Source organism: Triplophysa rosa, linkage group LG7 (genome assembly GCF_024868665.1).
Source record: "Triplophysa rosa linkage group LG7, Trosa_1v2, whole genome shotgun sequence".
NCBI classification, from domain to species: Eukaryota; Metazoa; Chordata; class Actinopteri; order Cypriniformes; family Nemacheilidae; genus Triplophysa; species Triplophysa rosa.
The window spans coordinates 18,715,585-18,730,915 of record NC_079896.1 but is presented as its reverse complement, the minus strand read 5'-3'; the positions used below and the strand labels follow the sequence as shown (position 1 = coordinate 18,730,915).

The following is a 15,331-nucleotide window of genomic DNA, read 5'->3' as shown; positions in this document are numbered from 1 at the left end:
AATATAAATGTTTAGTACTGACAAGAAACATCTTTAATGCCAATTATGCACCTACTACAAATACCTCTGTGAAGTTGGCAAAACATATAAATAAATTGTTGGTGCTGTGTTTGTGCTGATTTGTGCCGGAAGTACCAGAAGTTAAGTTTGGGCCAAAAAAGCATGCTTGCGTAGTAACGTTGTTGTTCTTGCTGGTGAAACCTTCCATAAAATTTTATATAGAGATAATGTACAGCCAGGGGGTTGTAAATACCATAAGTTTTGTCTCTAAATTCAATGTGATTGTTGTGTTTCACCTATATATATATATATATATATATATATTAGGGCTGTCAACGTTAACGCGTTAACGCATGCGATTAATTTTTTCAAATTAACGCGTGAGAAAATATTTATCGCAATTAACGCAGCATCCGTTTGTTTTGACATCCTTTGTCTAGCGTTACATTATGTAATCACGCTCTTATTCGTGTAAAGGCTTTTAAACCACTTAAGCGCGATTTGAAACAGTTGCTTTGACGCATTCAATGAAGATAGACAGCTTCTAAACTGTGGGACGCGGCAAAACGCAACGCGAGGTCCAGTCTGGTGTAAACAGTCACGGGCTAAAGGCTGCGTCGGTGAATCTCTGTCAGACAGCGCATCCGTGTTAAGTTCTCTTTCGTGCTTGAATGGATAAAACCACACAAGATTATGTCAGAAAGCCCGTTTTGTCTAGCATTTTCTTAAGCACAGACTTCAAAGTGTAAAATAAAATCTTAAATGAATGCAAAGTGTTGTGAAAATGGGAGTGCGGTAACGGTCAGATCTGCGAACTGAGACAGTTCTTAAAGGGGCTGCTGTGACACCTGTCACTAATGTTAATCAAAGAACAAAATAAAAGAAGAAATCAATGTGATTTTGTAGCTTTAATGAGAATTCTTCTGCATTTAATTTATAATTTAGCATTAATAAAGACTGTAAAGTGTCCTTCAATTCCTGTATGTTTCCTACATGAGCTCTCAATTATACTGTTGAATGGCTATAATTCATGTTAAAATAATCAATTTAATAGAGACATCAGTTACAGTACTAATATCAAAATGCTAGCTTTCATAAAATGATGCTGTTAAAGAAATATGTTGTTTCTACATCAATTTGAAGATTAAATGTGAAATTATTAAAATGTAAAAGTATATTTTAAAATATAATAGTTATATAATAGATTAATCGTGATTAATCACAGAAAAAATGTGTGATTAATCCGATTAATTTTTTTAATCGATTGACAGCACTAATATATATATATATATATATATATATATACTAGGACTGTCAACGTTAACGCATGCAATTAATTTTTTCCGATTAACTCAACATCCGTTTTTTCTGTCATCATTGTCTACCGTTACATTATGCAATCACGCTCTTATTCATATAAAGGTCTTTAAACTATTTAGGCACGGTTTGAAATGGTTGTATTGACACGTCCAGTATAGATTGGCAGCTTCTGGCTGTGGAACACGGCTCAATGCAACGCCACAGAGGTCCAGTCTGGTGTACACATGGGCTAAAGGCTGCGTCAGAATCTGTCAGACAGCGCACCAGTATTAAGTTCTCTTTCGTGCTTGAATAAACAAAAACACACAATATTATGCCAGAAAGCACATTTTGTCTTGTATTTTCGCAAGCACAGTCTTCAACGAGTTAAATAAAGTCTTAAATGAATGCAGAGTAGTGAAAATAGGAAGCGCGCAAGACCTAATTAGAGCGGCAGCTCTTAAAGGGGCCGCGTTCTTAAACGTGCTGCTGTGAAAACATAAAAGCTGTGTATGATCAGTTAGTTATTTTTTTTTAATCGATTGACATCACTAAAATAAACATGTTAAACTAAATAAATAGTGTATGTTTAATTTCACTATATGTGTGGGATTAATCACAGTTAATCGCACAAAAAGGTGCGATTAATCGTGATTAGAAATTAATCTGTTGACAGCCCTAATATATACATGTGTGTGTTTGTATATTTGTGTCAGGATCCCAGGCAGGCTGAATGACAGAAGGACGCCATTAGGAGAGCTCAACTGGATTTTCACAGCTATCACTGACACAATCGCATGGAATGTCCTTCCGAGAGGTTTGTCCTGATAAAATACCATTGAACAACCTTTAAAAAAGTCTTTCATGATGTTTCATGAGAGTAATGGATCTTTTAACATGTCAGTAGCCGGGTTTCCATCCAAAGTTGCGAATTTAGCTTATGCGCAAAATTGGAATATCACATAAAACATTTTCGAATAAGCACCGTTTCCATCCAAATAGTCAACCGTCACTTCCTAATAAACTGCCACTAAATATCAGTAAGAAAAGTAAGAGAAGCCACTGAATATAATGATTTTTATATAGAATAATACTTGCGCAAGCAGATGATTACGAAACACAATAAATGCGGTGCTTTTGTGGATGCCTGCTGTTTGGGAATCACAATTGTGACAGTTCTAAGAGGCAATTACAGAAATACTTGACGACTTTGCTCAGGCATTTAAGAAGGACCATAACAACATTTCTGATGCCGTGTAACAAGATCAGTACTCTGGTTAGTCAGGTTACGCCGACTCATAGTGCAGTTACGTGACTTTTTGGAGGAATTTATTCGGCAAATGCGTTTCCATCTCCCATTATTCGCATTAACCCTTTTTCGCAAAAATGAAAAACCACCTCAAGCGAGCGTAAAAACTTTTTGCTAATTAAGGGTTTTGGTAACACTTTATAATAACGTCCAGTTGTAAGTGATGTATAAGTGATTAGTTAATGATGAACAAATAATTTACAAAACATTCATAAAAGATTAATAAGTAATATGCTAACAATTTATGCATGTTTTGTTAATTCAGTTAAAAGTAATTTACAGGTGATTAGTTAATCATTTACAAAACCTGACTGTGCATTCATAAATGATTAGTAAGTGACATGTTAATGTTTTTGTGTTTTGCGAATTCGGTTATAAATGATTTACAAGTAATTAGATAATGATGAACTAATCAATTACAAAACATGACTTTGCGCTCACAAATGATTACTAAGTGATATGCTAATGATTAACAAATCTGAAGTTAGTTGTCTTAAAAATAGCATATCGCGAAATGATCAAACAGATCCTTAGTAAATGGTTAATAAGTTACTAGCTAATACATTATTAATCACTTTTAAATCATTAAAATATCTACTCTTATCTCAAGAAACAATTGTTAACAAATGATAATTGAACCATTTGAAAACGATCACTATGTACTTTGGTTTATTAAAAAGCACATGCAACTATGCTTTGAATTGTCACATTTGTACATTCGTTACAGCAATTAGGGGATGCAGAAAGTGTTGTAAGTGTCTTGTATGCACATACAGATCATTTGTAACAGGTAAGAAAGAACTATGAATGATGAGTAACACATTTACAAGTGATGGGTAGTTTACACTTTAGATTAGGGGATGCAGAAAGTGTTGTAAGTGTCTTGTATACCAACCCGTCCTCACTCCCGACTCGTCACATATTTACGCTCGGTCAGCGCCCCTCGGCGTCACTTTTGAACGCGCAGGGTACCCCTTTGGCGTCGTTTTTCGACGAACAGGGAAGTGCGTTGCTGTTTGCTAAATGCTCCAAACCGAGATGCGTGCAATTCTTAGCATTTCATAATTATTTATGGTTTCAATATTTTGTAGCACCTAACCCCAACCTCACCCTAACCCTAACCACTTCTCAGCCATTTAAAACACAACACGCAAATAAAAGTACAGTCACAGGTATTTATTGCACAAACTGACCAAAATCATTACAAAATATAACGAACAACTCGTTTCGAAGACCTTTTTACACCAAAGCCGTACAATAACTTTACATGAAGATGCCGTGCTTGTCCGTGAATACATGAAGTCGCTCCCATTCGAAAGATAAACCGGAACAGCTAGATGAAGTCGGTCGCGGGAGCCAATACCGTTTCACGTTCAAAGCCAACGAAATGACGCGATCGGTCACGAGACACGGGAGAGCCAATGGCATCGAAGCTGACGTAACTTCCTCTGGCGGCAATATTTGAACGTCGTTCCTTCACTGGATTTGAGATTTACGGTGGACGGTGATCGCTTTCGGATCTGTTCCTCATACAAATCGATCATTTCGCGTTGGTACCCTTGAAATATCTGTATTTTTGAACGACATTTGTGGCTGCTTATATTATGTGTTTTATATTACGATAAATAAACAGTTACATTACTTGATCAAACTGTGAAACTGTCTTAATAGCGTCATGTAAACGCAATTATCCTGGCCATTAAACTTAAATTAAACCCCGAAACATCATCATTGCAATTATATCTAATATACATTTTCATAATAACAGTCAAATTAGCGTGCCCTTCACGTCGAAAAACGACGCCAAAGGGGTACCCTGCGCGTTCAAAAATGACGCCGAAGGGCACTGACCGAGCGTAAATATGTGACGAGTCGGGAGTGAGAATGTGTTGTGTATACACATACAGATCATTTGTAACAGGTAAGAAAGAACTATGAATGATGAGTAACACATTTACAAGTGATGGGTAGTTTACACTGTGCTGACTAGCATGGGAATAGATAGATGTCTTCTCTGACACATTTGGAGTATTTTAATGCTGTGCACCTTATGTGTTCTTCAGTGGAAATTTCAAAACACCACACACTGGAATCCACTGACTGTCAGTCATTTACACAAATGTGTTCACTTGCCCAAAAGCAATTTATTATTCTTTAAAAAATAGTTTTAGCATAGTTGCATGTGCTTTTTAATAAACCAAAGTACATACTGATCGTTTTCAAATGGTTCAATTATCATTTGTAAACAATTGTTTCTTGAGATAATAATAGATATTTTAATGATTTAAAAGTGATTAATAATGTATTAGCTAGTAACTTATTAACCATTTACTAAGGATCTGTTTGATCATTTCACGATATGCTATTTTTGATGATCATTTATAACCGAATTCGCAAAACACAAAAACATTAACATGTCACTTACTAATCATTTATGAATGCACAGTCAGGTTTTGTAAATGATTAACTAATCACCTGTAAATTACTTTTAACTGAATTAACAAAACATTCATAAATTGTTAGCATATTACTTATTAATCTTTTATGAATGTTTTGTAAATTATTTGTTCATCATTAACTAATCACTTATACATCACTTACAACTGGACGTTATTATAAAGTGTTACCAGGGTTGGTAATTCGAAATTTGCCGTTTCCATCACTCGTTTCTGATGCGAAACTTCAAAATGCGAATAAAACTAGAGTGATGGAAACCCGCTTACTGATTCTTGAGATAAGAGACAACATGTTTTAGATATTGTTTTGTTTTGTACTACATGAATGGAAAAATGATATACGTAAAGTAGGTTGTCAACCATAATACCTGTTTTGCACCAGTACACTAAAATGAAATAAATGTAAATAAATACCATTCACATGCAATAATTACAACTTATTCATATTTTCATTGGTTAAGGGGTAGTTTTTATAGTTTTTATATCATCATTTACTCACCTTCGAGTTCCAAATCTGTATAAATTTCTTTGTTCTGATGAACACAGAGAAACACCAAACAGTTCTTGGACCCCGCTGACAACCATAGTAGACTACCCTTAGTGACAATTTGCCTTATAAACTTCTTTGTTCTGTTGAACACAAAAGAAGATATTTGGAAGAATGTAGGACAGCAAACCGTTCTGAGGCACTTTTGACTACCATTGTTATTTTTCCTGCTATGGTAGTCAACGGGGTCCAGGAACTGTTTGGTTACCAGCATTCTTACAAATATCTTTCTCTTTGTTCAACCAAACAAAGACATTTATACAGTTTTGGAACAACTAGAGAGTGAGTCATTCATGACAGAAGTTATTTGTCATGCACAGAAATTCAAATTTCAATATTTAGAGAATAATGCAGGAAAAATGTCTTATTGAATAAATGTGTTGGTGGAAAAACATTCCTAGTTCCTAGTGAAATTCAAATGGGTTTGTGACTAGAATTAAATTATTAATTTCGTCTCTACAATATGAATTTTCTCTACAATATGACAGTAACTGCAATGGTTGAACTATTAGTTTTGGGATACTCCACCTAAAAAGGAAAATTCTGTCATGAATTACTCCACCCCCAAGTTGTTCCAAACCTGTATACATTTCTGTGTTCTGTCAAACACAAAGAAATATATTTGGAACAAGGTTAGCAACTGACATTTCTGAGACATCATTGACTACAACAGTAGGAAAATTGTTAAAATTGTTATGTTCTGTTGAACACAAAATAAGATATTTTGAATAATTTAGGAAAGCAAACAGTTCTGGGGCACATTTGAACATGACCTACACAATAGTTCCTTAGGGTACAAAAATGTTCCCAAGAAAGGTTTAATGTGTTTTATACTCGTAAAGATACAAAAATAACCTAGCGACAGAAATGGTACACTTTTAAACCTTTTTTTCTGACAGTGTATTTTAGTTCCCATTAAATTAGTTCCTATTTTATTTGTTGACATTTCATCTAGGCATAATTGGGTACTTGTTCTGCCACGCAATTGCTTTCTTTCTCTGTAGATCTCTTTCAGAAACTGTTTCGTCAGGATCTGTTGGTGGCAAGTCTTTTTCGTAATTTTCTGTTAGCTGAGAGAATTATGAGGTCATATAACTGTACACCAGTCAGCAGCCCCAGGTTACCACCCACATACATGCACTCTATGTGGTAAGTATATGGATATTAGTACTTTGTTTTAATTTACCATTATCTTTTCAAATAGCACCACTATTGTTCAAATACACTGGGAAAATTACTGTTTGATATTTTATTTAGATCTTTTTAATCAATTTACATAATATCAATTGCACGCACATATTGTTTCACTTTTAAATGTTGAGCTCAAAATTATCATACCCTAAGTAAATATGATCAAAGAAGGCTGTAAAAAGAAATCTGCATCATTAAGCCTTTAGATTTTTCATTACAAAAATATAACCTTTCATTAGAGAACAGGAATTTCAAATGGGGAGGGGAATCTCATTATGAAATAATGCTTTTCTCTATACACATTGCTCATAATTAATCATACCCTTTTATTCAGTACTTTTTGCAACCTTCTTTTTGCCAAGATAACAGCTCTGAGTCTTCACCTACAATGCCTAATGAGTTAACAGAACACCTGACAAGAGATCAAAGACAATTCCTTCATCCAGAATCACTCCAGACTAGGGTTGCACGGTGTACCAGTGCTACGGTAGCATCACGATGCTAAAGCTTAAAAATACCCGCAATGCCTCTCTATTTTTGAAACGGTAGTATCGTAGTACCGTAGGTAATGTTGCATATGCGCATTCATATTCATTTGAACACTAACATCTGCCTTTTTGCGGTGTTTATCTCCTAAATGAATGTGTGTTTTGAATAGGGCTGAACGATTAATCGAAATCGAATCGCAATCGCGATGTGAGACGTTGCGATTTGCTAATCGCAAGAGGCTGCGATGTGGAAACGATGTGAAAAATAGGAAACGCGTCTGTTCCAAGCCCGCTTTGAGTGGCATTCTTGCTAACCAACTGAGTGAGCGCACCTGCATTATGCCTAATCAGCACTGCCCCAGCCAACTGCATAAACGTCCGTCATAAAAAAAACAACATACAGAATGCAGGAGAGAGACAGTGTGAGTTATTATGGCATCTGCAGAGTCAGATCGATCATATTAGGCAAATAAATACTGAAGAACCGTCCAATTCAGAAGACCGCACACACAGCCTGTGTCATACTCGCGCGTCTCTGCCCCGCGTTGTGCGTCTCACGGACGAGCAGTTTAAACTTGACGCGCACACACAGCCTGTCATACTCTCGCGTCTCTGCCCCGCGTTGCGCGTCTCGCGGACGAGCCGTTTAAACTTGACGCGCATACACAGCCTGTCATACTCGCGCGTCTCTGCCCCGCGTTGCGCGTCTCGCGGACGAGCCGTTTAAACTTGACGCGCATACACAGCCTGTTTCGTAACGACGTTTATAGTACTTGAGTCCGGCTCGGGTATCTGGCAATATGGACGAGGCTTGATGCACGCGCGCACCCTTTGTAAACTCACGCCTAGCTCCGCGTTTCAAACAAATGTAAATTCTATCTAACTGTTTTGCTAATTTCACTTGGATGAAATTAAACATTCAGCACATTTTTTACTTGTTTTAAAAAATCCCACATACTTAAACAATAATAAATCAGCCTATGTAAACTATGAACTATTTTAATAATTCACTAACACAATAGAAAATGTTATGGATTTAAGGGTTATAATTTTGTTTTAATGGAAACTATAATAGTGTACACTGGTATTTGGATTCTATTGGTGTGATGTAATCTGGAAGTTGGGAACCAATTGAACAACAGTAAGCCCTATTTGAATAATGCCCAAAGCACACTACAAAAATAAATTTTGTAATGGTTTTAATGGAAACAATTAAATGTTTTTTTTGTTGTTGTTTTCTTTCAGGGTAACTATACCCATACTGTGCTCCACACAACAATATTGAATTGAAGCTTGAATTAGAAAAGTTAAAATCGCAAATCAAATCGCAATCGCAATGTCTGTCAAAAATATCGCAATTAGATATTTTCCCCAAATCGCACAGCCCTAGTTTTGAATGACTCGGACGAGATAATGATTCAAATTAGCGTTTTGAACGAGTTAGTTAAATGATTCACTAACTCAGTGGAAAATTGACGCCACCGAGTTCTGCGTCTTAGTTCTGCATTTAAAGTAAGCCTAATATTTCCCTTTATAAAGACCTTTCAGATTTCCAGCTCCATCTTGGTGCTTCTCTTCTTTCGTTCTCCCCAGTCATTTTCTATAGGGTTCAGGTCAGGGAACTGGGATGACCATGGCAGAAGCTTTATCTTGTGCTCAGTGACCCATTTTGTTTTGATTTTGATGTTTGTTTTTAGATCATTGTCCTGTTGGAAGATCCAAACTTGGCCTAACACTCAAGATTGGTTTGGTGCACACAGGGATAAAAGTACCCCATGTGTAAAATTATGTATATGAACATTTTGTGGTGAATTTCTCACCCTCAAGTTGATCCACAACCGTAAGAACTCTTAAACTATGTATCCACCATAGTAACGTACAATCAAAGCATGTGAGTGTAAATAGTGCACAATATCATTAACATATAAATAATAAGTGTCAGAGGTACACTTTTACACATCCTTGTGTCATTTTTGGAAACAGTTCCTCTGCAACTGATGAACATCATATGCCTGGCATGTGTCCTGTATTTTACCATGCACTGCAGCCACATATGAAGGCAGCGCACTTATCGCAAACCCTAATTCGTCTTCCTCGAACAGAAATATTTTCAAAATGAACAGAAAATATTTTACACTTTGACACTTCTCAATGTTGTTTTATGACGTTGTTTTGGCAAAGCATCTTATGTCGCAGTCGACACATTCAGGGTGCACAAGAACCAGTGTTTTTAAAGGTGGGGTGGTTGATTTGGAAAGGTGCTAATTTTAGCCTGCTAGCACTGAAATTATAATCCCACCCTCCGTGCAATTCACCGTTCAAAGCCACGCCTCCTTCAAACACATGAATGTGTTTCGTAAATCCACGTAACAAATTACAAACTAAATCCATTAAATTCTTCCCGAAGCATGTACATACATACCTGTTCAAAAGAAAGAGAGCAACCATGGTATCGTCTTTCAGACCCTTTGCCTGCCCGAGCTGTCTCCATCGTGTAAAAGCTGAACCGATGTTAATTCGAGTTTCTCCTCTTTCATGATCCAGACGTTTTTTCGTCACTGCTTTTTCAAAAATTGACTTTCGTTTTGTAGATTTACTTGTCGGTTCCGCAGGAAAGTTTGATTGTTCCTGATTGTCTGCCATTCTCCATACATTGACACAATGGACGTGAGCATGAGACGTGGTATGCAAAATACGTTGGCTGAAAATGTACACATGACCAGTCACAGCGTTCGGCCAGAACGTTTTGATTGGGTGAACGTTTTTTGGTCCTACGCTTTTCACAGACGATATATAATTATAAAAATATTATTTGACCACTATACTTCTTGATTGCTATCAGGATGTAAAGAGATTTCCAACCAACATGACAAAAAAAATTCTGGACAGGATCACCCACCCTGCCTTTAATTTAGCGACTCTGTCACTAAATTTAGCGACTTTTCCGGCCTTTGGATCAGAAGAAGCGCGTAGCCCCACAAGTGCGAGGTCTTGCTTTCCCGGAATAGGGATCGCCTCGGATGGGACAACCGATAAGGCTGACCAACACATTACCTCAAGTGTGTGAGTGTGTGTATGTGTCAGTTGACCCTACCCTCCTTTTACCTCAGGGCAGCAGCTAAGGAATTTCACCTTGACAATATGCATTCATTCATATTCTAATAATTGACATGGTGTTCACAGTTGCATACAGGTCTTTCATCTTGCCCGGAAAAAGGTGTCTACTAACTGTCCAAGTATCCTTATCTGATGGTACTTTGGTCAGTTGTTTATGTTAGCCTGCCAAAATCCAATCCCAGTGTAACAAACCTTGCACCAGTGGTTCTCAACTCTGGCCGGCGAGATCTAATTTCCTGCCGAATTTAGCCCCAACTCTGATATAAAACACCTGAACAAGCTAACCAGTGTCTTTAGGAATAGATGCGTTCAACTTAATGTGGACCTGCTCAAATCCATCGGTTGTATGACATTAAAGTACAGCGAGAGTGATTCAACTGCAGACTGCTCCGTATGCATTTAAATCGCTCTCGCTGTACTTTAATGCGATACGCCAAACAATCTGCACTAGCTTGTTCAGGTGTTTTATCAGAGTTGGGGCTAAACTCGGCAGGAAAATGTATCTCGCGGGCCAGAGTTGAGGACCACTGCCTTGCATCATGGCAGTAGAGGGGGGGGCCCTACAATGAAGCTAGGGCACTGGAATCTGGTACTGTTAAGAATAGAAGCTATCAGAAATACGTGGCATCTTTTTGTGTTTACAGGCAAGCATGGGACCTTGCAGTGGACATCTGCCTCTCCCAGCTCCCCACCATCATTGAGGAGGGTACAGCCTTTAGAGTAAGCATAAATGAACCTGGGTTTAAGTGAAGATTAGACCTTCAAGATTAGATCATCAAATCTTTAATTAGCCTATAGGAAGTAAATGATGAGAATTTACTCGGCTGTGATTGAGTTAAAGGATACGTATAACTCAGATGTAATTCCAATGCTTGCTTAGTCCGCTTTACGTACCGTCTCTTAGCCAAGACCGCCCTCTGTCACCTTCTCTCACACTCGATGTGAGAGAAAGTGCTTTCTACACAGTGTAAAGAGAATTTAAGCATCAGATCTAAATGGTTTTCTTTCTTTAAAGTACTATCGATGCAAACAGATGCGAATGTATGATCAGAAGGCCCAGATATTTAGTAGTATGATCCATCATCACCTGTGGAGAGGTGGCTGAGGTCTAGAGCCAAGAGAAATGCATTTGCTAAGAAATGGTAGATTAAATTCATATGGAAACACCAAAGATAATTCAGACAGAGAAAGTATATTTTATTCAAATTTTTTTTGTTCAGTTGCATTGCTCATGCATTTCATTGAAAAAGTCTCAGGCTCAAGGATCAGACTCGTTTTGCGCAAAATGTAATCTCAGGAGTCCAAATAAACATCACAGTCAGTCCTGATAAAATAGTTAAACTGTGTCTGATTTAACAAAGTACTTTTCTAGTTTAGCCCAGCACAGTTCCATCTAGATTTGTATTTGTTATATAGGCCTGGAAAAACCATATAACCATATTTTGTATATCCACAGCACAGTCCATTCTTTGCTGAGCAGCTAACAGCATTTCAAGTCTGGCTTACAATGGGTGTTGAGAACAGAAATCCACCAGAGCAGCTCCCCATTGTCCTGCAGGTAACTATAAAAGCTATTGCTATGTTCCAAAAAGTATTATGCTTTATATTGTTTTAAAACACCAATCTTTATAGTCACATATAAACAAACAGCTCTGGATCTAACAGCATACTGCCCGTAGGGTTGGGACTCCCGGCAGAGATTTCCCTTTTATCATCTCTTTCTTTTATCCTTTTTTACTAAGTTCACTTGCTGTGGAATAGAACAGGATGTAGAATTATTGTTTTCATCTGAATTTTTTCAGGTACTCTTAAGTCAGGTACACAGACTGAGGGCACTGGATTTGCTTGGGCGCTTTTTGGACCTCGGTCCTTGGGCCGTCAGTCTGGTAAGAGAGCATGTGCAGATATCTTGAACTTAAAAACTACAAAAGAAAATCCATTAGTAAAATCATATTAATGGAGTATTGTGGGTGCCATATTTGTCTATATTCCAAACAAAGTACCCTGTATAACCTATATCAACGACACAAATTTTACAAATGAAACTACCTTGCTCAACCTCTTTCTTTTTTCTCCCCCTTTTCTCTTTCTCACTCTCTTTAGGCTCTATCGGTGGGGATTTTTCCGTATGTTTTAAAACTGTTACAGAGTTCAGCAAGAGAGCTGAGACCTCTTTTGGTCTTCATCTGGGCAAAGATCCTTGCTGTGGATAGTGTATGTAACCCTCTTAGTTGTTATTTTGGCTTAGACATGATGACAATAAACTCAGCCTCAAATATTTAACAAGACAGAGAATGCGAAGAATTCTGTTCTGCTTTTGCGATGAAGGTGGACTAAGAAACCAAATATCATATGACATTTTAAAGTGCTTCAGACAGAAAAAACTTAACGCGCAGACAAAGACAACAGGTATATGCTGTAAACATTAGCTTTCTGTATGTTTATGTCTTGTAACAGTGTAAAACACTGTTACGTTCAGCCAGTCAACACATTGCATTGCTGTTAGTTCCTTTATTTCTGCTCCGGAGAAGGAGATCATTTTGTCCCTTTAAAAGGTGTTCCTGAAATACAGTTTTGGCTGGCAACAAAAAGCAGGTACTTCTGTAAAATCGTTCCGAAAATACGAAATCGTGTCTATGGTGCAAAAGCCTTTAAGGGGTGTCTGTTAAAAGGGTGCTTTTATGCCTTTCAGATGAGGCAGAACCCTAACCCTAACTTTTCTTTTACACTGCTGTAGTTAGCGTCAGAGGGGCCTCACTCACCCTTTCTTCTCTGTATGAATTTGCATAGGATAACGTACCATTTTAAAGGAGCGATGTGGAGATTTTAGCGACATCTAGCGGTGAGGTTGCGAATTGCGACCAATGGGTCACTCCATCCCTCCCCCTCCCTTTCGAAGCAATCTGGCGGTGTCTCACAGGACAAAGATGTCATCGCGTTTTCGCTTCTTTGCCGTAGGAGATAATGTATGTACCAAAACGCACTATGTAGGGCAGTTTGTCCATTTAGAAACAACATGGCAAATTCCATGTAAGGGGATCCGTGGGGTATGTTGAAATCTCGTTCAAAGGTAATAAAAACAACGCTTGATTATTTTTATATACTTTATACACCTCTGAAGACAGTTATGTATATTATATTGCATTTCTGTCAGTAGATCCTACTAAATATTACACACAGCACCTTTAAAACTGTGAGTGTGTGGTTTAACCTATGCACATTTCCTAAACCACTTTTGAAAATACTCTTGGCATTGTCCTCAATGTATAGAGTACAACAATAACAGCAAGGTGTTAAACTATCTTGCATTCATTCAGTCAGTCATGTTAATTGCATTTGTTCAAACATTATACATCAGTATTCTACAAACAGCCATCAAAAAATTTGTTTACTTGAGTATTCAATGAACGTGTTATTGTTTTGTGTCCACTTTGCATAGAGATTTGTCTTTTGTTTTTGCCGATGCTGCATGGCCACTGAATTACATGCCACATCTGGAGGTCTTGAGGAGTTTTATGTCCACCATGGCATGAACCTTAAATTTAGCGGCATCTAGGGGTGAGGTTGCGAATTGCAACCAACGGCTCACTCCACCCCTCCCTTTCAAAACACTAAAGTGGCTGACACAGGACTAAGATGTCGTCACGTTTTCACTTTGCTGAAGGAGATAACGTATTTATGTAATGCGTGCTGTAGAGCAGTTTGTCCGTTTAGGGATACTGTAGAAACTGGGTGTGCCTCACACGTCTTAAAAAGTGAAGCTGCGGGCTCTTTGATTGCCCCCTGGTGGCTGGCTGCAGTATAGGTCATAAACCCCGCCCCTCCATGTAAACAAATGGGACAGGAGCCAAACTATAAAATCCAATTACACTTCAAATATTTTTTCCCAAAGATTTTTGTTATTTTAGTCCGTATTTATCATGTTGATGTATGTCTAAGTGTTTGTTTTTTAAACGTTTGGTTTTAGTTAGTTATAAGATTTATTGATTTATTCGCTTGCGATTTAGTCATCAGGGAATATAGGCGGGACCTTGATACCGTGCTCCACTTCCTGCTCACTACTGTGCAGACTCTGGATCCAAATGATGTCAATGGCAGTATATTTCTACAATGAAAGTTATACAACCTTGTACAACACAGAACAACAACTTGGACAGCAACCAGTCTGGTTTCAAAAGCGGTCATTCCACCGAGACTACACTGTTCTCAGTCATCGATACCCTGAGACTGGCAAAGGCGGCCTCTAAATCATCTGTGCTCAGCCTCCTGGATCTATCTACCGCTTTCGACACTGTCAACCACCACATCCTCATGTCGACCCTCAAGACTATGGGTGTCTCTGGAGCGGCGCTACAGTGGTTTGAGTCTTACCTCTCGGATAGGTCATTCAGAGTATCCTAAAGAGGTGAGGCCTCTGAGTCCCAGCATCTCAGTACAGGGGTACCCCTGGGCTCAGTTCTTGGACCTCTGCTCTTCTCCATATACACAATGTCCATAGGCTCTGTCATTCGGAAACATGGCTTTTCCTATCACTGCTATGCGGATGACACACAGCTCCACCTGTCATTTCAGCCTAATGATCCGACGGTTTCAGAGCGCATCTCGGCATGCCTGAATGACATCTCACTCAGGACGAAGGACCATCACCTGCTGCTGAACCTTGCAAAAACTGAACTGCTTGTGATCCCGGCCGACCAGCACAACCTTTCCATCCAACTACACTGCGTTCCAAATTATTATGCAAATTGGATTTAAGTGTCGTAAACATTTAATTTTATATTGTTCAATTAAACTTATGGATGGTATTGTGTCTCAGTGCTCTTTGGATCACTGAAATCAATCTCAGACACCTGTCATAAGTAGTTTGCCAGGTGAGCCCAATTAAAGGAAAACTACTTAAGAAGGACGTTCCACATTATTAAGC

At 38.1% G+C, this 15,331-nt stretch overlaps 1 protein-coding gene across 4 annotated transcripts in view; it reads left to right on the top strand.

Moving 5' to 3' along the window:
- rptor (regulatory associated protein of MTOR, complex 1) overlaps positions 1-15,331 on the top strand; it is a 162,794-nt gene that overhangs the window by 57,239 nt on the left and 90,224 nt on the right. For all 4 annotated transcript variants that reach the window (XM_057337785.1, XM_057337784.1, XM_057337783.1 and 1 more), the window contains exons 9-14: positions 2,016-2,116; positions 6,616-6,760; positions 11,052-11,127; positions 11,864-11,965; positions 12,210-12,293; positions 12,511-12,621. In XM_057337785.1, the coding sequence (XP_057193768.1) occupies positions 2,016-2,116; positions 6,616-6,760; positions 11,052-11,127; positions 11,864-11,965; positions 12,210-12,293; positions 12,511-12,621 (619 nt within the window). The remainder of the gene's footprint in view (positions 1-2,015; positions 2,117-6,615; positions 6,761-11,051; positions 11,128-11,863; positions 11,966-12,209; positions 12,294-12,510; positions 12,622-15,331) is intronic.